The following is a 24,350-nucleotide window of genomic DNA, read 5'->3' on the forward strand; positions in this document are numbered from 1 at the left end:
ATCCTTGGGGTTCAGAAAACTGGGGGAAAGGAGGGGGAGGACTGGATCATTTTGCAGGGTGGACTGTTTTAAAGCAGGGGTGAAGCACGTGTGAAGGCTTTTGAGTGCCTTTATCACAGCAGAAGTTTTGAGGCATGTGTTACACAAAGGTGGGGGCACCCCTGCTCTTGTTATTTAAGCAGTGCCCGAAGTGGGGCATGATGGTGGCCATGGGGAAGAAAAGCATGTCCCCGGAGGCCCAAGGAGGGTCATGGAGGAAGGATGCGCAGGCGTGTGTTAGCAGGCGGCTGGCCCTGTGAGAAGCATAAAGAAAGCAGAAGTTCCCAAAGCCTCCTAGTTTTGCAGGCTCATGAGCAAGAGGGGCAATCCAGACAGGTGGAGGAGAAGATTAAAGGTCTGAGGAAGCACAAGGGGAGAGGCGGGTGGGCCAGGCTTGAGTGAAATGCCTTTAGCAAAGGGACAGGTTAGGAGGACAACTCAGTGGCCCCGGGAAGAGGGAAACCAAAGAGCTTAACCTGTAGAAATACAAGCTGGGGTGGTTTATATGATAAAGAGATGGAAACTGTGGTTGATTTTAGGGTTCCACCGGAGGTCAGAGAGAAGTTAGAAGGAATGGAGCAGGGTCAGACTGGGGAGTGCTGAATGACTTGCTAGCGCAATTGCATTTTATCCTAATAGCTATCTGTAATCACTGAGATTTTAATGGGAGTCATTTACTGAGCAACAGAGACAAGATAGAATGATGTGATGAAAAAACCTTGGCATGTCCTCTTCCCTTTATTTTGCATCTATTGGATTCAGGATTACTTATTTTTAGCCCCTTTTGCCAGCTCCCTGGCTCTGGCTAAGACTCTGAGCCTCAGGTTAAGGGGTAATGAACCCATCGTCATGTGATGATACATACAGTTTTGCTAGGTTTTCAATGAGGCAAATCCCAGCTTCTCCTGAGTCTGCCTATATCCCAGCATAACCTTTGAGTGCCCATCTCACATGGTTGGACAGGCAATTATTTATATCCGTGCTAAATTTGCTGTGTGACAGGCTCTTAATGTGCCACTTCTCAGAATAATTTTCCTTATAAAGGAAGTTTTAACAAAGGCATGCAGAAATTTGCTTCTTGTGATGCTCTTCTTTGCCCCGCCTTGGATTATTTACCACCCAACTAGAATTTTCTTCTGTCCCGATCTTCCATTGTACCCTCCCAATGCTCCAGCCACACCACCCCCAGAAGGTAGGTAAAATATAGTTAGCAAGGTAAATGTGCTTCACCCTTAGTTTTTTGCACTGCTAACTCACACACTGCAAACCTGATACTCCTTTGCAAAGAATTCCTTTTTCTTTTTTTCTGCTCTTTTTTTTTTTTTTTTTCTTTTTGGGCCAAGAAAGAGCTCTTTCATAGACCTGTCAGTAGATCCGGAAACCATTAGTTTGCCAACAGATCAGGTGATAAGGCGTCAAGGATCCAAGTTCCATTTTCCTGCATGTCTTAGTTGTTTCAGCCAGAGGACAAAGGAAAAGCTCAAATGCAGAGCTTATCAGCAAGTCCATTTTATAATTATAAGCAAACTTCCAGGGGCCACTTAGCTTACTCTTATCAGAAATCTTAATTTAATGGAATTTCTGCACATTTCATCTTTTTGCTAAATATCTCACAAGAGGACGATATGGTTGCTCTGTAGCTTTCCAGAGGAACTGAGTACCTTCACGAAGGGAGCTTCAAGTAAATAAGATCTCACCACAAGCTAAACCTTGTGTTCAATTCAACATTTGGAAGGGAAAATTACACACTGTATCTGTATTCTGCACAAGGTCTTATGGTTAATATTTATTGAGTGCTTATTATATGCCAGGCACTGTGCTAAGTGTTTTATGGGAATCCTGACGCAATCTTCACTCAGTCGTACAGGCTATGAGTTACTGTTATTATCCTCATAATAAGGGACTTCGAGACATTAAAGAGCTTGGCTGGGATACGCAGTTAAGATGCAGAGGGAGGATTCTAGCCCCAGCCCTAACACCAGAATTGACACTCCTCGTCACTTAGCTCTAACATTTTTATCTGGTTTACCACTCATCCTTAATGTACTAAAATATCAAGTAAATGGATTCCAAAATAAGAGGAATCTTCAAATTACCTGAACATTAATTCCATTAAAAAGAGAAAAAGTAGAGTAAGAAAGGAGAAGGGAACGTGTTGTTTTATCATGCTCCTATTTAAACTGCTTTAATGGCTTCTCACTGTAGGAAGAATAAAGCCTGAACTTTCAGTGTGGTCTTGTCTCCAGAGAGTTGGATAATCTGATTCCTACCTACTCCTGCAGCCCTAACTTTTACTCATCTACCTTTGCTCATGAGCTCCAGGTCCTTTGGATAATGAGTGGCAGAGCTGGGATCCAGGCTTAGACAGATTGGCTCCAGGGCTGTGCTATCTTAACACCTTGCTAGCTGGGTGGATGGACAGGTGGACATGCACATGGATGGATGGATGGATGGATGGATGGATGGATGGATGGAAAGAAGGAAGGAAGGTGAATGAATGAATGAATGAATGAATGGGTGAAGGAAGGGAGGGAGGAAGGAAACTCATTTACAAGAAAGCTGTGACTCTTCTTAGAGTTCATACACAACCAGTCAAATCTATCCAAGCTTTTCCATCAGGATCTGCAGTACTCTTCAGTGAGGTCAGGATCCTCATCTGCAGAAGAAAATGCAAGCATATACTTATCCAGCCAACAGACGAAATTATACTAAAGTCCAGGTATGGAGAGGTGCACCTGACCAACTTTAGAACTGATACCTTAAGTAACTGGACTAAGATGCCTAAACAGGTTACATGCTTCTTTACCCAGCTAGTCAACCTGGCTGAGTAAAAAGCCAAATTCCTGTTTCCAGAGGTGATGGGTAGAGCAAACAGCACTGCTTTTGAAAAGCCCATCTAAATCATCTGCTATAGTTCTACTCTAAAACATTACTGTCCCTTTTTGATCACCCAGAAAGCTCATATTCCACTTTAAAAAAAAAAAGATTTTATTTATTTATTTGACAGACAGAGATCAGAAGTAGGCAGAGAGGCAGGCAGAGAGAGAGGAAGGGAAGCAGGCTCCCTGCCGAGCAGAGAGCCCGACAAGGGGCTCGATCCCAGGACCCTGGGATCATGACCTGAGCCGAAGGCAGAGGCCTCAACCCACTGAGCCACCCAGGCGCCCCCATATTCCACTTTTTAAAGTTAACTTTTTATGTAAGTGTAACTTAAATGCATAGAAGTGTTCAAATCCTTAAAGTGCAACAAAGCTCAATGAATTTTCCAACCACCAACTAACTATCCACTTAGTTACTTTCCATCTAGATCAAGACAGAGCATATTATACAGCCATCAGAGACCCTTCTGGGGTCTCTATAGCCCTTCCTTTTTTCTGTCTGTAATTTTTTTCTGTAATCTTTCTGTAATTTTTTTCTGTCTCAGAAGAATGAAAGCCTGTTTCCACTATGATAGATGAATTTTGCCTGTTTTGGACTTTAGATAAATAGGACCATATAGTACAATCTCTTTTGTCTAGGGCTCTTTTTGTTCAACATTCTGTCTTCAATTCATGCATGTTATTGTGTATAGCATATTTTAAAAAAATCATTTCTTTGTAGTAACTATGCTGCTATAGGAATAAGCTATAATTTATCTAAACTCTTAGATGGACATTTGGTTTTTCGAGTTTGGAACTATAACAAACAGTGCTGCTCTGGACTTTCTTATATATTTCCTTTGGAGTGCATATGTATGCATTCCTGTAGGGTTTACATGTTTGGGTAAAATCGCCATGTCACACAGTATGACTGTTGTGGTCTAACTAAATACTAACTTGGTTTTCAAAGTGGTTGAGCCAGTTTACACTTGCATCAACAATGTGTTACAGTTCCATTTGTCCTTCATTTTTATCCACACTTAGGGTTTTCTGTCTTTTCACTGCAGCCATTCTGGTCTATCTCTGAAAGTATCTCATTGTTTAGACTTACATTTTCCTGGTGACTAAAAAAGCTGAGTATTTTTTCACGTGTTTATTGGCCACTTAGATATTCTATTGTATGGAGTGCCTAATATACATTTTGCCCATTTTTTAAATTGGGTTGTCTCTCTTTTTCTTAATTGACTTTAAGGGGTATTTATATATGTTGGGTAACAGTTCTTTGTCTGTTAATGTTGCAGGTTTTTCTCCTACTCTGTGGTTGCCATCCTATTATATCTTTTGATAAATAGGAGTTCTTAATTTTAATATAAACCAAGCAAACATTTTCATTCACATAAATGATTTTTTTTTTTTTTGGTCCTGTTTAAGTAAACTTTGCTCACCTCAAGATCATGATTATATTATTCTATATTATCTGGAAGCTTCATTGTTTTTCCTTTCACATTCAGAACTGTAATCCACTTAGAGTTGATATGTAGATGGTGTGAGGTAGGGAGTCATGATTTATTTTTTCCAGATGTGTATACAGTTCGCCCAGCACAGGGTTTTGAAAATCCATTGTAGTGTCACTTTTGTCATATGTCTAGTAACTGTATATTACAGGTCTGTATATGGTTTATATTCCATTCCATTGTTCTGTTTTTTCATCCGTAGACTAATATCAAGGGTAGAATGCCTGTGTCCTAGCAATTACTGTTTTTAATTACTGTAGTTTCATAATGTCTTTGCATCTGAAAGTATAATTTCTTCAAATCTGTTATTTTAGCTACATACAGTAATAACTATTTTGCTATTACATCTGGTAACAACCGATATTCATTAGGTGCTTATTTTATTTCAGTTATATTGAATCATATATTGCTATACCTTTAATCCTAACAGCAATCTGATGAGATAGGAGGCATTGTCCTTTTTTTTTTTTTTTTTTTTTTTTAAACGAGGAAAATGGGGTCCGGGGGAGGTATAATTTGATCAAGGTCACATTGCTATTAAGTAGTAAGACCAAGTTTTGCAGCTGGGCCAACCTTGCTCCTGAGATTCTGCTCTTTTATTAACACACATTGTTTTCCCTGGGATAGGCCTCAGCTCCCTCTTGCTGAATTGGCTGTCCTTTGGTGCTAGAGTGTGATTTTCAATCCTAACACTATAGCTGGTATTTTTTTTTCCCCCTCTCTCCATGTCCTTAAAAAAGGCCCATAGGGAAGGTGAACAATAAAGCATTGGATTAGCTACTGTGTGTCTTTTCAGTGTGGATTTCATACTATTTTTAGGCATGATAGAGGATAGAAAAGAATTCTAGAGTTCTGTTAAACCAGGCTTTGGGAGCTGGAAAGAACTGAGCAGGTTTCAAGTGTCTGATCCCCTGTCCTGAAATAGTCAGGGTGGTAGCCTTTCTATCGGTGAAACTCCGCAGTGGCTGGGGAACTTCAGATTCTTTGCCCTCACTCTCCTCTTTTCACCTTTCCCACCTACAAAAGGTTCTGAACTTTCGGCATCTTCCCACACAGTACCAAGCCCCCAAAACCAAGCCATGAAAGAATATCAGGTCTAAAAATAGAAAATTCAAAGGCTACAGGGGTTAAGATTTTATGCAAAGGTAGAAAGGTATAAGTATACATTTGTATCTGAGAATTCATAAATATATTATCTAGACTGACCCTAGAGCCACAAATAATTCTGATTTGAATTTCCATGCTGGGGATAACTAGTAAGATTTTATAACCAGCCTGGCAGTTTTCATGTATTAAACGCTTTTGTGTGTATATGATTTATTCCCTTCTTCCTGCAGCTCATAATTTTAAAAGAAGTGCCTTTAAACCAGTACTTATTTCTTTTTGGTAAAAATAATCAGAATTTGCCTAGTGCTTCCCAAATCTGTGTCCCTCTGGTCACCTACAAATGGGTTCACAGTCTCTTCGAGCATGACAGGTGTCATAGAAAGCACGGAGCAGAGCTTTCCAGCATCTCAAACATTCTATATATCTTACAAAATTCCTGTAAAATAGCAGAAATTGTGTGCATTTGCCTGGGTCATCTTGTCATTCTCGCTATAGTCAGGTAATTTTCTTATGTAATGGTCTGCATTAGGTGATATTAATAGGTTAGAGGGTATAAAACTATCTAACAATTTTCTTATAAAGACAAAAATAAGTACTAGAATAAGTACTAGCTCATCGAATATTTTCCAAGCCTAGCAAATGCCATTGTTTTGTAGTTTCAAAGTTTTTATTTAAATTCCTGTGAGTTAAGCAAATGCCATTTTGATGCCTTAACACCCTAAACAAAATGTGTAGCCATCCTGTCCTTCAAAGAAATAATAATTAAGGAAATAATTCTAAGTTCAGTACAGGTGCAAACTGCAGGTTGTATAATTGTTGTTGGGCATTAGGGAGTTGAAAATATATTATCTGGTTGTGCATGGATGTGTGTGTGTGTGTATAGTCTGAGAATTTTTGACTCGGGGGGAACTTTACCAGCCCGTCTCATTTACAGGTAAGAAATCTGGATCCCAAGGAGCTGAGATGACCTTCTGAAGGTTATGAGCTGCGCTGTAACCCATTCTCTGTACTCCACTTTCATTGTTTTCTCGTTACACTGCAGTAGGTCTTGTTCTCTGAGACTCCAGTGACGATCCCTGCCTCATCTCGCATTATCTGATGGAAAATAGGAACAAATCTACTTTGAAAGGCAAAGTGTGACAAAAGTGTACAGCATTCTTATTTTTATTTTTAACATATGTACATGGATTATAGCTGCTTTCAAAGCTGGCCTATTTATAAATGAATTCAGTGTCAGCAAATTAATAAGAACCCATTTTACCCTCAGCCCTGAAAATACCTTCGTATTCCAGACTTTGAAACACCATTACATTGATTCTTTTTTACAAAGTAGAATCTCATTGTGTTAAAAATAGTGTGCTTAAAAACAATTTGGTTTTTGAAAAGTCTTACTATTTTTGTCCCATTGAAAGTCTCTCTGTAAATTTCATTTATAAAATCATTGCCTAGTAATTCAACGTTCTTTCTCGTTAGTGTTTTATTTTTAAAAAAGCAGTAATAGCCCTCACCCTCTGTGTTTTTGTTTGTTTGTTTAAGCCTCTGAATGAAGGACCTCATTCTTGAGGCGAGGTGGACTGGCCTGGGATCCACTTGATCCCCGGGAAACATAAGCTATTCTGTAGCCTCGCCCCTGCATTGGGCTTGCTTCTTATAGTCACTATTTCCAGTGAATCTACTGTTGTTGTCCCCAGCTAACAGATGAAGGAATGAGGTATTGACTGGTGAAATGACTCACCCAGGTGGCTCAGCAGTTGTGGAAGAACCAGGATTTGAACCTGGCCATCTGGCTCCCAATGTCTTCACCTCCTTTCTGCCATCACGAACTCTTGGGCAATCCGTTTTTGCCTTTCTCACTGCTCTTCACTACAAAGAGAGGAGAGCAGATGAGACAGTCTGGATGGGCTCTTCCTGCTTGGTAATTCTCAATCTTGAATACCTACAATCTGAACATTGTAGAAAAAAAAATATATTCATATTTAATGCTTTTTCCTTGCCTCTAATACTGGAACATCCTTAAAACAAGGAGTCGTGAATCCCAAAGTACATCAGAATCTTTTCATTGTTTCCCGTGTAACATGTCAAGGAACAAACTTTTTGATTTATTCTTACTGAAGTGCAGTTGACATATAATATTGTATTAATTTCAGATGTACAACATAGTGAGTCAACATTTATATACATTACAAAGTGATCACCATGATAAATCTAGCTACCATCTGTCACCATACAAAGTTGTGACACATTATTAACTTTATTCCCTGTGCTGTACATTGCATCCCTGTGTCTTATTTATTTTACAACTGGGAGATGTTTGCCTATTCCTCAATGCAAAGGATGAGTCTTTTGAAGAAGTTTAGGATAGGGCTCCTGGGTAGCTCAGTCATTGATGCATCTGCCTTCGGCTCAAGTCATAATCCCGGGGTCCTGGGATCGAGCCCTGCATCAGGCTCCCTGCTCGACGGAGAGCCTGCTTCTCCCTCTCCTTCTGCCTGCTGCTCCCTGCCTTTTGCTCTCTCTCTCACTCTCTCTCAAATAAATCAATAAAGTCTTAAAAAAAAAAATAAAGAATGTGAGGGTAATGTCATGGAAGTCCCTTCATGTGGAGGGTGTAGACTTGTCTCTGGTGAGGAAATGCTGGGGTTGCTTACATGCGATAGCATGTGACTTACTGCTGTGACTTAGTGCTCACAGCAAGTGACTTAATTTCACTATTCTTGGTGTCCTCCTCTGTGAAATGCGGATGGTAACAGGAACTTTGCTATTACTGAGGATTCAGAGTTGCGACAGGCGAAGTTCTTACAACAGTGGCCTGCATCCAGCTTCTGGTAATTGCTGGCTAAGTACTGTTCTGATAGCTCAGCTCCTCTGGTCACCTTTATTCCTCAAATGAAACCTCCAGTCAAGCTGTATTTCCCAGTGCTACCATTCCTCACTAGGAACACAGACAGGACTGCTCGTCAGTCTCAGGGGTCGCTCCTGCCATGCACGCGTCCCGATGAGGACTCCATCCTGCCGTTAGCCACGGTCCTTCGTCCCGCTGTTCTTCAGTCCCCGAGGCCTCTGATTTCAAAAACACAAAAGGCAAAGGGAAGTAGGGTACTTCCTCCTGTTTCTTCCTGTGTGACTCCCGTCCCCCCAGCCTCCACCACTTGCCCTTCCTCCCTCGCCAGAAAGGGGAACGAACTGTGTCCTCCCCTCGTACACTGACTTCTGGGGTCTGGCCCTCCGTCGGGGGACTTTCCCACTGTTTACTTTCTAATGAACCATTAGCAGCCTTTCTCTCACGACCAGTTGAAAAGAGCCTGTGAGATCTGGATATTATTTGGAGGTTTGAAGGAGAGGATGGAAACGTAGATTTAACTGTGTGTCAAGGCCCAGCATCTGCCAGACACTCCGCCCTCTCCAGCCCCAGGAGGTCACTAGTAGTGTATCCTTCCTACTGCTGAGGAAGCTGGGGAGAGCATCCCTGACCCAGTGAGAGCCTGAATCGAAACTCACCTGACTCTGAAACATATGTTCTTTTCATTATGTGACACAGTGGGAAGGAGCCAGGTGCTATTTTTCTCTGAAGACAGTGTTGATCTGCCAGGAATGATGGGTACATCTATACTCAGCATGTGAAATTTCAGCTTTAGGTCTCTACCAGAGACCATTCACCAGATTTTTCCTCTTCCTTTCCTTATCTCCTAGAAATGTTCAAGTCTTTAAGAAGCCACATAGTACACTGATGATGATGATAAAAGGAATATTTAATAGCCACTGTTTACTAAATCCATCTGGGTGCTAGGTATCTTATCACAGACTTTATATACATAAAGCTATATATATATATACATAATATATACATATATATACATATATATACATAAGCTAATTTGGTGACAATAAATTTTTAAGTTCATATATTTTACAGATTCGGGGAGTTTTGTTGTCTAACGTTACGTGGTATGCTAATAACTATTACACAGTCCTGCTTCCTCATTCCTGCTTACTCCATGGCCTCCCATAATCCTGAGTGTGTGTTCTCTTCTGCTAATGTCTCTGTGCTTGCATGAGTTTAAGTTTCCATATCAGTAATTCTGTATGTCTGAGAGTAATGGAAAACCTGAAAACAGTGACTTTAAATCGTAAGCAAGGAATTCCTTAGGAGGTCGGTTCGCGGTCGGTGTGGTGATTTCACAGTGTCCTCTGGAGCTCCTTCTAAGTCTCCGCTCTAGGAGACAGCCCTCACTTTCATGCTGACAGAATGGCTGCAGGAGCTCCAGCCATTGCTGGACAAGAAGTGTTCTGAACTGGAAGAAGTTGAGGCATGAATGCAGAAGCAAAAGGAACAAGACAGTCAAGTGTCCTTCCTCTTTTAAAGGTCTTTTCTGGAAACTCTACCCAGCACTCTCTTTGTATCTATCACTGATTAGGGGTGGGTCATAATGATCACTGTAAGTTATAAGAGAGACTGAGAAATGTACTTCTTTTTGGGTGGATGCACTGTTGCAGTGAACAAAATTATTATTAACATGGAACCCAACCCACTAATTTCTTGAAATAAGTTTAAATAAATCCATCAAGTCACTCTCCCCAGTGACTCTCTAGGGGAAACTTGGAGTATTTCAAGGCTGAGAATATCTTGAGAAGATGAAAGAGTTAGTTCAATAGAAACTTTAACCCGGTAGACTGTGTCTTAGGTATTCAAGAGAGTTGTCAGGAATACAGCTTGACCCAACCCAAGGGAAGGGAAGTAAGGTCCAGAAGAGGAGTGTAACCTGGTGATTTGAATCTTACACCACTTGGACTGGGACTAGTAGGGGGAAAGCAGAGGAATCCTAGATTCTAAATAAACCCTAAGTATTAATAGTTAAGGTCATGCCACTTGTAAGCTTTTACTTCATAAATATCTTCTGTGGATGTAAAAGCAACTCTTTCATATTTGTGATGGCTGGGGAAGGTGCAGTAGAAGCAGCGTTAATTGGGAAACAATCAGGAAACAAATATAACCGGAGAGTGACGGGCTTTGATGATGGGAGTTGGAATCCCAGCTGTACCACTTACAAGCCTTGTGACCAGGGAGCTTGGAGAAGTCACCTAACCTTTCTAAGTCTCCTATTTCTAGTGTAAAAAAAGAAAAGAAGAAATAGAGGAACTCTTCCTCACTTCTTTAACAACTGACAACGACTTAGAGCCCAGTGCCTGACACAAGGTGGTTGTGGTGGTATTCCTGCTGTTGGTACTGTCACACTGCACAGTGTGTTGTCCAGCAGCAGGGGCTGGCTGGCTGTGTACTTGCTGTGAGCCCCTCGGGACGGGGTAGAGGGGTGGGTCAAGATCCCGGTTTCTCTGGAAGGAGCAGTGCGAGAGAATCTGGGAGAGTGGGTGGGGAAGTTAATTCCCAAAGCAGCAGTGACAAGGAAATGTCCTGAGCTCTTGTTAACTAAGGCAGGAAACCTACTGGGTCACCTAAACTGCAGGTTTCAAATGCTCATTTGGGTCCTGCTAAAGAAAGCTCATGATGGAAGGTTTAATTTCTCCACCTTTTACCTTCCTTATATATAAAATGAAGATCAGCATAACAACTACCTCTCAGGTTGTTGTGAGGATAACACCAATAGAGCCCCTCGGTGCATTAATATGTGCCCAATAAATATTCTCTATTGTTCATGATGTTTCTTCCCTCCCTCGTCACCCAAGTGAGAGTAGGGCTCCTCGGTCTCAGTTTTGTCTGGTTATCTTGGCTTTAGTAATCCCGTAAAAACTTTAACTAGATCCTGAAGTCCACGTATCATCACACTGGGCCCCAAAAGATATTGTGATAATGTGATTAATAACGAGTTCTTGGGTGGCAGTAGTGTTTTAGAGTACTGCCGCGGACTTGTAAATTCCACTGACTTCAGTGCTTAGGAAAGTGAGACTGACAGCTCATTGCCCGGGGCAGCAAACACACAATCCGCCTGTGTTTACGTTCCAAGTTCTTTAAATAGCTTTGTGTCCCAGGTCAGAACTTCACTGTCTCCATTTTACTGCCAGTGACACAGGCTGGGGGTTGGGGTGACATATGTTCTTGCAGCTCATTTCTGAGATGGGAACGGGCTTGACTAGGAACTAGGTGGGGGGGGAGGGGAGGTGGGGAATCAAAGAACAGCCCGTGTTTGTAGAAATGACACACCAACCCTACGTTCCTTACCATCGCCTTGCTTTATGTTTCCGACAACGTCTGTCCTTTTAAAGCACTTTCCTGTTAGTCATGTTATTTGATCCTCTCCAAAACCTATAGAGATGGGCAAGGAGATGTCATTAACATTTTTTTAGTTAAAAAAAAAAAAAAAATCAAGGCTCAGAAATGTAAAGGGACTTGCTCTTGATTGTCACGGGCTGGACTTGAACCCAAATCCCCTATTCTCAGAACCAAACCTTTCCTGCGTAACTGCACGTTGCTGCTAGCCTGTGTCCTTACCTCATCTGGAAGAAAACAGCATTTATGTATCTTCGTATCTAGCCATCTAGAAGTCTGGAATCCACCAAGATAGAAGAGACTGGTGCATTGTAGCTTACGGCCCAGCCAGAGTAGAGTGTGTTCCCTTAGGTTTGCTTAGGGCTCACGTGCAGGGGTCTGCACCAGAGGATTCTTTGCAAGTGGAAACAACCACATGGCAGGCACAGGGCTTTCTGCACATACACAAGGTCTTTGCTATAAACCCTGCTCCAGCCCTTCCCCATCCTCCACCCCTGGCCTTGAAATTCTGCCATTTGGAAACTTGAAGACTAATTGGCCTTTAGAGAGATTCCAATTCAAATAGGAATTCTTTACTATACATTAACAGGTTATACTAAAAACAAAACAAAATAAAACTTGGGTACTCTTTTGGGTAGGGGTTGATCACAAAACCTGGCTCCATCCATGGTCCATGAGGCAGGAACCATGAAAGGCATTGTAAAGAGCCCATGAGATGGAGGTACAAGGACTGTGCAAGTGTAAGTGGCGCCCATATCAGAGAAGAGGAGTGTGGCTGGGATCCTGGTCTGGGAAGGAGGAGAGAAGTAGGCATAGCTATAGAGCACGGGACGCTGGCTCTGACCCCGAGAAGCTCTTCAGTGGGGAGACATGAAGGCAGTCTGGCGGATGTCACTGTTAGGTCCAGGACTGGACCATGTGCGACCTCCAGAGCCATTTGGGTTGCTTTGACCTCCAGCCATCTGTGTCTGGGAATGTAAAACAAATGGTTAATGGCATCAGATGGTATATGATCTCAAATGTCCCCCCTGCTTACTGCCATCAGAGGGAAAAGAGCCCCCTGGAGAAATCATCAAGGATGCGATTTTCAAAGTTGCAATTAATTGCGTGCTCAGGAAAGCTCATCCTCTGCTAGTCATTCTGTCGAGAAAGGGGGAATTAAGGGTGATGGAACTGTGACTGAGAGGCCACTGTGAATCGTCCTTTATGAGGTCAAAGACACAGACCCAGAGAACAAAAAACATAAGGGTCCTGTGGTGGGGTAGGTCGGGAGCTAACTTCCTTCAGGCAAAATATGTGCCCATGATAGGTCTGACTGTCTGACCTTGGACTTCACAGTCGCATGGGGACTGTCCTTGGGTTGCTTTTTCAAAATGCCTTACATCCACGGTGGCTTTGGCCAAACCTGCCTCCCGTCCTCTCTTTGGGAGCCCTCCATGTGGCTGCGGCCTCTCATTTCACCCTGCAAACTTCCTCACTTCCCCCCTCTTTCTTCCAGCCAGTGAGACCTGCAACGATTTCCACCCAATGTTCTTCACCCACGACAGATCCTTCGAGGAGTTTTTCTGCATCTGCATCCAGCTCCTGAACAAGACGTGGAAGGAAATGAGGGCAACTTCTGAAGACTTCAACAAGGTAAGGTGAATCAACAAGGCAGAGGCAGCAGTTTCCTGCGTCCCCAAGGGAGCCCCACCTCTGCGTCATTCTTTAGCTCCCATACCTGTATGGACACGAGCTGTGTGTTGATGGTGCTCTCATCTCTGCAAGGATGAGCCTAGAGCAGCCTTGTTCCCTTTTGGCTAACTACACTGGAGCCACCAGCGGAGACCTTTCCTTGAAAAAATACTGTCTAGATTAATTTTTCATTTAAGGGCATTAGTCCAGGGTTCCGTGTTACGGCAGCATCCACTGGGGAAAAGGCCTCTCCCTTCACCTGTGTGGATGGCCGTTAGAGAAAAAATGAGACAGGAAGTCTGCTCTGTCTAGGTGATGTGGTTTCTTTGCAGATTATGGATGTGTTGAGATAATCTGTCCTTCGCTGTGTCAAAAAGAGCTTTTATTCAAAAGCAAAATCTCTTTCAAGGAGTTAAGTTTATATGGCACTTTTTTTTCTTTCTTTCTTTTTTTTTTTTTGTTTAGAGAAATCATTTGATTCTTTGAATGGACGTCTTCTTTGGTTTTCTGTGAAAGTATGAATTTGTGTTTCTCTTTGTGAGTGAATGTTGGGCAACGAGAAGACTGTTGGCCAACTTAGCAGAAGTAGAAGTATCATGTGAACTTGTCAAGAGAAACAGAATCTTTATCCTTAGATAAAGGCCTTGTTGATCATAACCCATGGCCAGTAGTAACTGATGGTTGGGACAGGCATAGTGGGAGAAGTCTTTAGTACCATTCCTTTGGTACTGTTTCTGGATCTGGGTTTGATTGGCTCCATCACCCATGGCTGCTGACCTGGTCCTGGGGACATACCTGTTGCTAAGAGTCCAGGGGTCTGATCACATGGTCGTCCTGTGGGGCCTTCACAGCTGGTGAACAGAACATAGAATTCCAACTGCACTTGATATTCTCATTGGTCTTTGCTTCCCTGTCACCTTTCCTGGGAACTTACATTCCATCCTTCTTTTCCACCATATTTCTGGTTCGTGGCCTCTTGAACCGATACTGGTTAAAGGAAAGGAAATGAGGGAAAGGCAATAATACTCTTCACCAAGCCTCAGTTGGGTTCTAACCTGATCGTCTCCATCAGCATGATGATCATCCCCGTGTGAAGCAAACCCATTCTGTCTTGGGCCATCTATTGAGTTCATTGAAACAGGTCCCAGCGGCACACCTCTGTGGAGAGTCCTGATCTGCCAGCTACAGTCTGAAGCTGCCAAGGGTCTTAGCAGCTATGCCCAGGAATAGGCATGACTGAAGAAGGGAAGTGAGGGAAAGAAATCCAGTAATGCCTCAGCCTCCTAAGTTTACTTCACTTGATTATGAGGGACTTTCCCAAATCATCCCTGGGAAAGAGGCATAAAGGAGCAGGGAGCATAGTATCCCCTACATGCTGCCATGTAGTGATGGTGATTATGGCTGTGAACAGGCACTTGGAAGCCTGAGAGGCAGAGGGTCCCACCCTGTGTACACATATCCCTTGGTCAAGAGTGGATACCAGGAGGGTCAGGGATGAGAATGACAGAGGCTTTCAATTTTCTACATGAGTTATTTTTGTTTTGTTTGCTTTTTTTCTTTTTAGAATCACGCAGGCCTTACTTCTATAACAGAAAAATCTATCCGTTACAAACTATTTTATCATGCATATACTAATTTTCCAGGGTTGTGTTCACACATTACTATAGATTTTGTAGTTGAAATAGTTCTCTCCCACAGCTCGGGTGCTCAGAAACCAGAAATGGGATTCATGGGTTAAAATCAAGGTGTTAGCAGAGCTCTGGTCCTTTTGGGCCCCTCTAGAGGGGAAGCCATCTCTTTGCCTTTCTGGGTCCTAGAAGCAGCCTGTATTCCTTGGCTTCTGGCCCTTTTTATCTTAAAAACCAGCCAACAGCAAGTCCTATCCTTCCCATGTCCCACCTCATCACTCTGATCCTGCTTTGGCTTGGATCTTTCACTCTTTTGGACCCTGTGATTACTTTGGACCACCCGGATAATCCAGGGCAATCTTCCCTATTTTATGGTCAACCAATTAGGGACCTCCGTTCCGTCTGCAACCTGAATTCCCCTTTGCCATATAATGTAACATATTCATAGATTCCGGGGATTGGAATGTGGACATCTGCGGGGGGGGGGGGGGGGTGCATTTTTTTAACCTACCATAATATATATTTAGTTTGTAGGTGTATTGCATTATATGTCTATCTGTGTGTATCCATTTAAAGTATTGAAATGTGGACAGATGAGCTTTTTGTTGTTGTTTTATTTGCTGGTAGAGCAGTATACCAGTCAGAGTTCTGCTAGTGGTTGCTCAAATACAGATTTAACTATGTCCTTTTTCTTTTATGGCCCTGTTCTGCCTCTAGCAGGCTTTTGAAAAGAGATGGACCCTGTGTGAAGGCCTCTAGGTCAGTTCTTCCTGATTTTTTTCCTGCTGCTTGTCTATCAGCCACTGCTCTGCTTTGCTAGATAATAAATTGGAAAGGAGAGAAGAAGAACTGAAATTTTCACCAGTTCATTTTTCTTCTTGTTATTAACTTGGTAGCAGAAGCTATTGAATTTAGGAAGAAACGTGGATTCAGTGTTATTGGTAGATTGAATGTTTTTCTTGTTCCCTAAGATTGTCCAAATTCGAATTCAGAATATCTTAAAAGAGCCCAACATGAGATACACTTTCTTTTGAACTTTCTTGGACACCGTCTCAGACTGTCGCCACTTTGAACAGTAGCATGGATGGCGGATTTGCTTGTCGACCTACGGCTCAGGTTCTCTAAGAAGGGGCTTCGCTATCTGCCTTCTTCTGCTCATTACTGGAGAAGCTGTATCCCTCAATCCAAAATTATGATTTTACAAATAATAACTAGATTCCAGCAGTTGCAGGAATTTTTTTTACAGCACCCCTTGCTTGGGACACTAGTTTGTAGATGTCTAGTGCTTGGTAGTGAATGCTTCTTCTGCTGGAAGGGAGGTTTGGAGATGCAGCTGCCTTTTTGCTGCTCCAGCCTGGGGAAGCAGAAGATGGGATTTTTTTTTTTTTTATTTATGGGAAAGAAGTAGAATTAGAGAGTGATTAAAATATTTATGCTTTGGAAAATGCTTTTTTCCAGTTTCCCAATATAGCAGTCTCTGAAGAATAATCCATTGATTCAGGCCATCGAGTTTGTATTCTGTTTTTGCCTTTTATTACCAATATTTTAGAGCATGCATTATTCATTTTTATGGGCATTAGAGAAGAGCTTAAACTGCAGCCGGATACCTCAGCACACAAGTGGCCCCATAATCGTTTCATTGAAGCCCTCATTTTTTAAGCAGGGTAGGAAAGAAGACACAAGAGATTTGGGTATTTCAGGTGTGGGAATCTCACTTAAAGCTTTTGTTGCAAACTGTGCCACTTTAGAAATTCTAACAAGGGTATACACATCAAAATCGATATTTGTGTGGAGCAGTATTTCTCAACCTCCTCAACCTTGCCCAAACCTTAGAATCACCTGGGGGGCTTTGGAAACCTCTGTCATCCCAGTGTGCACTTGCACAGCATAGCAATTACTACTTTGGGGTGGGGGCAAAGCTCTCAGGAAGATTTTTCATGAAGGCAGATTGGATCACTCAGGGTGAATCACATCCACAGAATGACCATCAGTTGATACCCATAACACAAACCACCAACTAGCACGAATTGTGTGCATCGGTGAAGTAGTCCGTCCATTGGTTCGTAAGGCCCAGGTTCTAGCCCTGGTTCTGCTACTCAGGAACTCTATGCCTAACAATTAATTAAAAGAATAAAAAGTGGATACCAGTGTCCCATTGCCTTCTCTTACAGTGCTGTGATACTAAATTTAAGTAATAAATGTAAAAATGCTTTGAGGAAGTAAAATGTCATATGCAGTTGTATTCTTTTTGTACATTATAAGATAAATCCTATCTATGAAAAATGAGTAAGTTGCCCTTTTCAAAGGAAAAAAAAATTTTTTTTGGCCATTACATTAAAAAACAAAGAAAAAAGGAACAGAGGGGTGGAAGGAAGGAAGGAAAGACAAGGGAAGCAGCTTTTGTACCACAGATTACGTTCTGAATCATTTAACTTTGGCAGAAATCGGGGTTCAACGGAAAATGTCATGCATTTGGGAAGAAATATCTGTATTAGGTACCTTAGTTTTCCATGTGACAAGCCATAGGCAGCAGCCTAAAAGTCAGGTTTCATAAAAGCTCGGGTGCTTAATGGCTGGAGAGAGTTAAGACCCTGTAGCTATTACTTCGCTGCACACGGACTCTATGGGGATGTCTGAACCCACTAGATACCTTCAAAATACTTGTTCGTGGCATCGGTGTTACTTTCGATGCGATCAAAATCGCCATTGAAAACAAGATCAAATGACTTTGCCATGCTTTCAAATTGCCGAAATGGAAGAAACTAATGGTTTGAAAAATGTTGTCACTCTTAGAGCAGAAGCACTATTTTGAAACTCGACCCAGCAGAGTAATATGCAAAGCACACATGACAGAGGTTAGGATCTCAGGCTTGCAGATGAGAAGCCATCCCCTTGAAAGAGGAGAGCCTGTGCACAGGGAGAACCCAGGCCCATCAGACAAAGCCGCAGCTGCCCCTGGCTAAGCTACGGGCTCCATCTGAGTCAGTGGGAGAAAATCTCAATTAGGAAGAATTGGAGAGCAGAACAGAGGAAACATCCTAGGAAGTCCCCTGGAAGATTATCCATGGAAAATAACCACTAACTAGTCACATCTAATGGATTATGGGGTGGCATAGAAAAGGGATCGTTTGAGAGCTTGAAGGCAGTGATTGCATGAATGAGAAAGAGAAATATGTTCACTCCCCGAACTGTTTCCAGCTTACTGACTTTCTGTGCATGCTTTTCAGGGGGCAATTATATATTCCGGAGTCCCCTTCCTAGGCCAGCTCAACTTCACAGTGGAGCAGACGGCTCTCTCTCGCTGGTTAGCTGAGCTGGCCTAGGGAATGAAAGGTGGTCTGTAACTCTCGCCATGAATAAACATGAATCTCTTCATTTGCATGAGGCAGGTGACTGTAAAATATCTTGGAGCAAGTTGTGAAAGGCGGCTTTGTGCATCCGTGCCCAGGGGAAGCTGGGGAGGACTCAGTGTTGTTTATCTTCATTAGAATTCCATCTAGGGCTGCTGGTATTGATCTGAACCGGGCCTGGGGTAGCTAATAAAGTAGGTGTATGTTTTAATTGAAACATGAATATTTAAGTAGAGGAGTAGTCTTTTAAAGGGCCCCGATGTCATACAAGGAGGTTATCCATTTTTCAGCTGTCTGGGCCATTTACAAGTATTTATTCAAAAAGCTGCTCATGTTTCACAAAGGTCTTTAAGGTTTGACATGAAGGAAATCGCACTTCCTGTAGAAGCAAATGCATTATACCAATAGATTTATTTTTTTGCCTTTGATGTTTCCTGTTGGATAGGTAGAAAATGGTTTCGTGTGTGCACCGCGCACACACGTGTGTTTAAATGAGTGCTTTTAAGCTGTTCGCTCAAGGTATTGTTTCCCTTTTTTTAATGGAGTTAGCCACTTCCACTGGGATAGGAATCCAGGAATGTCTTCTACCGTCCTCATCACGATCATTTGTGCTATCTAGTACTGTCCTCATCAATATCAATTTTGCTATCTAGAGACAGCAGAAAGACTGAAAGAGACCAGCTTTATGACCTTTTTTCCCCCAAGAGGTATCTTTTTAAAAAGACCCCGGTGGGTGTACTTTCTAAAAAGAACTGTATTAATTGCAGGTAACATGGGCCCGACCAAGGCAGGTTGCATGAGGTGTTATTTCCCAGACTCTTTTGCATTACCAACCCCCACAAGGATCTCTTTTAGACAGTTTTCCCTAATCACCCTCCCCCTGAGATTTTAATTATGCAAATACATTGTTACCTGTTTATATATTGTCTGTTTATCTATGCTTCATGCATTAAGAAAGTAAGATATTTTTTTGCTCCTCCAAGAACCAAATTTCTCCCCCTGGGGGCACAATTCCCTGCCCCACTGAGAAAGCCAGGAGGAGGAGGGGAGAGAAGGGAAAGGTTGAGCCTGAGCAGAGCAGGAGAGTCTGGGGGCAGTCCTGGCTCAGGGGCTCCTCCCCAGCGGTATGTCCTAGGGCATATCCTTCAGCCTCCAGAGCCCTTCTCACCTGTAAACTGGTAGCAGCAAAATAACAAAAACAACAATGATAATAGTAACAGTGGTATTTCCCCAAATCACTGTGGGGATTAGGCCCTTAAAGGTTGGCTTTGTAAATTGCCCCATACAAATATAAGGTGCTGGTGTCAACAGACAGAACCTAAATTGACAGTCATTTGCACTTGGTCATGTTGTATAATTGAGCTGCTTTGATTTTCCAAGATAGTTTGTGCTAATATCTAGAAATACAGATTTTCCCATTCCTCTGTGTGGAAACCCATTGAACTTCGGTTTGGCTGCAAAGGGAGACTGACTACAGTGGGGACAGTTCCCTAAATGAGGAGGAAGTTCTCTGTGTGCGTTCTTGCTGGCGAGGGATGTCCCCCGTGACTGAGGGGCTTAGCGGAATCTCAGAGGCACAGCACACTGGGCCTTCAGGAGCCCAGGTCTTCTGAGCTGCATAACTTCGGCTGCGAAACCTTTTGTGCAAGGAATTCAGCCTGTGAACCCCGGATTGCTCATCTGTGAGATAGGGACGGGAATGAGTGTCCCTAGGTGGGCTCTGAGCCCTGGACCGTGTCCGGCAGATAAACTACTCAGCTCAGTCCAGCCTAGAGCAAACACTAAGTGACAGCAGCTGCTAACTGCGGCTTCTAAATGCCTCTGAAAAGGAATAAGGCCAGTCATGGCAATGTTGATGGCAAACATTTTCAGAAAAAGACAAGCTTCTCCTGTGGATTTAGTGATTAAACTAATAGAACACACATCCCAGCACACTATCTTCATGGTGCCTCCCGCACCGGGTCTGTGCAAAACTCGTGAGAAATGGGGTGAGGGGGAGGGGTCATCATTAAGTGGTCCATTTCCAGGGACTGCTCTGGGTCATGCATTTGATAGCCCAGCCGTATCTCTTTATGAAGGGATTGTATCCGGAATCATACCGAAAGACTTAGATTTTGTTGGCTCTGTTTATGTAATTTCCCTAAGAAATGGTAAAACTATTTAAAATTTGTTTGAAGATTAACTGTTAGGTTTTAGTTGGCTGAAAACAGTGCTAGCATGTTTTGCTTTCTTGACATTTGCCATAACTTGAGCATGTATAGAAAGGATAATTACCGTGATTGAGTCTGATGAGTAATTTCAGATAAGCCGTGACGATAGGAAATATACGTCTTGGAGGTTTCTCCGCATGCAAGATCCTCATTTCCGAAGTCTTCCTAGAGTCAGTGTATCTTTCTTTGTATGTGTAACATGTGCTAAGCTGACACTTGCCAATTATAAGACAAAAAGAATTGATAGGTTCTTCTGCTGGGCGGCAGTAAGCTACATCAGTCTCTTGGTCCAGCTGCAGACCATCCCTGATCGTGGAAATCATGACGCCTCTAAGTTAGCTGCCGTGCCTCACTCTGTTCAATGACTTCTGAAACTTCTTCCCCTTTTGTTAACTACACTTTGGGGTGCCACATGAGTTGTGAGCTGGTTCTTCTGACCTGAATTCCATATTCCATTGTGGATTGTGTTAGGGATTTCATAATGGCACAGAAATCATTTTATTAGTCTATGTCCAATTAAAAGGAAATTGCCTATGTTTTAAGTAAGGCATAATGAGATCTAGACATTTTAAATTAAAGGGCACCTACGAATCAGAGTTGGATTGCTAAGAAGAGCATCATTAGATGGGAATCTCTCGCGAAATACGAGCCCTCCTTGATTTAAAGGAAAATATTTATCTTAAAATTGCAGAGAAAATGACGTGCTGTGGGAGTCGAGAACAGAGCTGTTCGAAGGGTATGTTTCCCAAGGTAGGACAGGAGAATGTAAAGGGGCTATCATGTGGGTGCTCTTTATTGCCAGCTCAGGGTGCCAGACGGTAGGAAGAGGCAAGGGATGGAAGGCAAAGGGGTGCCCCAGATGAGATGAGACGGGGAATCAGAATGAGAGCGTAGTGTCAGAAGCCATTACTTAGGACTCCAGTATAAGAGCTGGGAGAACAGAGAAGATCCCAAGTGAAATTTCTAAATACCGCCTGCAAAAACACCAAGACCTAGGGGGTCAGAAGTTTAAAAATACATTTTGTTATTTAAACGTGTATATAATCTAAGTTCCTTCTGTGGCTGTGCGGGTTTTCCAAGAGGGTGCTTTATAGCTGGGAAGCTGTGCATGAGCAGTCCCCCTGGACTGACGGGATAGGAGCCAAAGCCCCCACCTGGCGGTCCACCCCAGAGGCTAGCTGCTCTCTCCCTCTCTAGCACAGAGCTGAGCCACTAGGCCAAAGAGGTCAAAAGCAGGAGCAAAGATGGGGAGGCAAGAGGATGGTACCAAAGCAAGGCTGAATTTGTTACAGAGAGAAAAAGACACAGGGACGCTTGAATTTGAGAGTTGGGAATTCCAAACTTGTAGTTTCTTCTCCTCTCCTCCCCTGTGCCTCTCCTTTTGTTGTTTCTATGTGTCTCCCATGCAGTTCTGTTGAAATGAAAAACAATAGTAGGTGCTCAGTGAAACTGTGTGGGAGGAAGTCACTTAGGCAGGTGGATAATTCAGATATCATCCCTTCACAGGCCCTGTATCTTCCCTGGGAAAGTTCTCAAGCTGGCCATTGTCACTTGTGGCAACAATGTCCTCAGATGTCCCTCAAGGGACCCCCTTGCTCTGGCCCTGTGAATAATACCGTGACCCTGGAACTTACCACAATGAACTGCAGTTGTCTGTTTAATCTTCAGACTCGTTGAGAGCAGAGCCTGGTTTTTTTCTGTATTCTCAGGATCTACTCAGTGCTTGGAGGGGGAGACGGTACTCATGTTAGTATCCCACAGCCACCCTCCACACAGCATGGCCATGTCAGTGTTCCATATCTTGGGTGAATCGTGTCACTGTTTAAACTATACTTCTAATGCTGTCTGTTCTTTCAACAAATACTGTTTTGTGTCCATGACACAGAAAGCATGGTGCTAGACACTGGGAATACAGGTGGGTTCTGCCTTCATGGAGCTGGCAGTCCAGTGAGTTTCTGTTTGGAAGTTTACGGGCTGGTTGCTCCTTGTGAAACCAATCAGCAGCCAAAGTCACTATAATCACTGTAAGGTCCTCTGCTTTCTCATTATTGCCTTCGCTCAGATCTTCCTCTTTCCTCACTCCAGTTCTGGTAGTGGAATGGCTGGTTGCAGTTCCGTACTGCTCCACAGGAGTCCTTGCCGTAACCTGAGGGCGTGAAGCCTGTTTCCCTTGCCCTTTAACTTTTGACATAGACCAGTCAGATGATCACAAATGTGCAGTGAGCAGAGGCCTGAATATTGCTTGTGTGGTTGGCTTGGGTTCTTGCACTTCTGCCTTCATCATGAGATAAGGGATGTACCCTGGGTGGCCACTGCCCCTCAGTGTAAGTCTCAGAATGAGGCATATGGAGTCGAGTTTCCCCAGTTAGCCCCCAGAATTACAGCGTAAAACTGCCGTTTCAGCTGACCGACAGACCCGAGAGTGTGAGAAGAACTTGTTGGCCGTTGGGATTATTTGTTACACAGCATTCATGTAGAAGTCACTGACTGAGACACTAGCTGTTGCAGTAACTTATCTCCCAACTCTGAAAACTTCCCACTTTCCAAACCTCCTCCAACACACATCTGACCATATCACTGTTGCTTTTAATCCATCTGTGCCTTCCCCTTGCCTGCCTCATAAAGTTTCACAGCCTTAGCAAGATGTTTAGGTTTCTCTTTAATTAGCCTAATGTAGCTTTCTTGCCTCATCCTCTTTCCTTCACCCTGTACCTGCTCTAAGCTCTGCACATTATGAAGTGCCTACAATTCCTTGTGTAAGCCATGGTACTTTCATATCACAGATATGGGTTTACCCTCTTTCCTTCTTCACTAATGTCTTCCTCCATCTTCTCACTGAAATTCTGTTTTAAGATTTTACACATGGCCACCTCAGCGGTACCACCTTGGATGATTATCATCTCCACTTTTCATTTAGGATGAAATTCTGTATACCTGCCCCCATGACATGGAAGTCTGAACTTCTTTTGGAAAATATCTTCTAGCATGTTGTAGTAGTCATTCATTTACAAGCTTGTCTTTCTCAATTAAATCACTATAGCATTGGGAGCAAAGAACTGTAGCTTTAACTCTTAATATTCTCCAGACATTTTTGAAATAGGATCTTCCCAATTACTTTGGGTTGGATATCAGATGAATAAATGGCCAGAAATGTGTAATTCACACATTATTTTAAACAGTCCACCTAACCAGTAAGCTGAATTAATTTACACTGTTTTAATATTGGATGGTCATTCTTTTTTTTTTTTTTTTAAGGATTTTTATTTATTTATTTATTTGACAGACAGAGATCGCAAGTAGGCAGAGAAAGAGGAGGAAGCAGGCTCCCTGCGGAGCAGAGAGCCCGATGCGGGACTCAATCCCAGGACCCTGGGATCTATAACCTGAGCCGAAGGCAGAGGCTTTAACCCACTGAGCCACCCAGGAGCCCTGGATGGTCATTCTGGTAATTCCTGGAGACCATAGGTATTCTGTAGTTCTACAGAATGAAGAATTCTCTTGCCCAAAATGCCAATAGCTCTAAATGAAAAATCCTTCTAGATCTTTCAATTAGAATCTCTTCTTCAGATGTCAATACTTTGAGGGTATTACAAAATGATTTTGCCATTCCTTTCTTAACAAAAATGGCAGTAGTAATTATTTTTCCACCTACATAGCTTTATATAAGGTGAATGAAAACCTCAAAGACATAGAACAGTCACAAAATAAATGGAGTTTCTTTTCTGAGGAGAGTGGTTGGATCCCCTC

At 42.7% G+C, this 24,350-nt stretch overlaps 1 protein-coding gene across 7 annotated transcripts in view; it reads left to right on the forward strand.

Moving 5' to 3' along the window:
• ELMO1 (engulfment and cell motility 1) overlaps positions 1-24,350 on the forward strand; it is a 521,901-nt gene that overhangs the window by 350,676 nt on the left and 146,875 nt on the right. For all 7 annotated transcript variants that reach the window (XM_059396569.1, XM_059396564.1, XM_059396568.1 and 4 more), the window contains one exon: positions 13,240-13,376. In XM_059396569.1, coding sequence (XP_059252552.1) covers positions 13,240-13,376 — 137 coding nt within the window. The remainder of the gene's footprint in view (positions 1-13,239; positions 13,377-24,350) is intronic.

Source organism: Mustela nigripes, chromosome 4 (genome assembly GCF_022355385.1).
Source record: "Mustela nigripes isolate SB6536 chromosome 4, MUSNIG.SB6536, whole genome shotgun sequence".
Taxonomy (NCBI): domain Eukaryota; kingdom Metazoa; phylum Chordata; class Mammalia; order Carnivora; family Mustelidae; genus Mustela; species Mustela nigripes.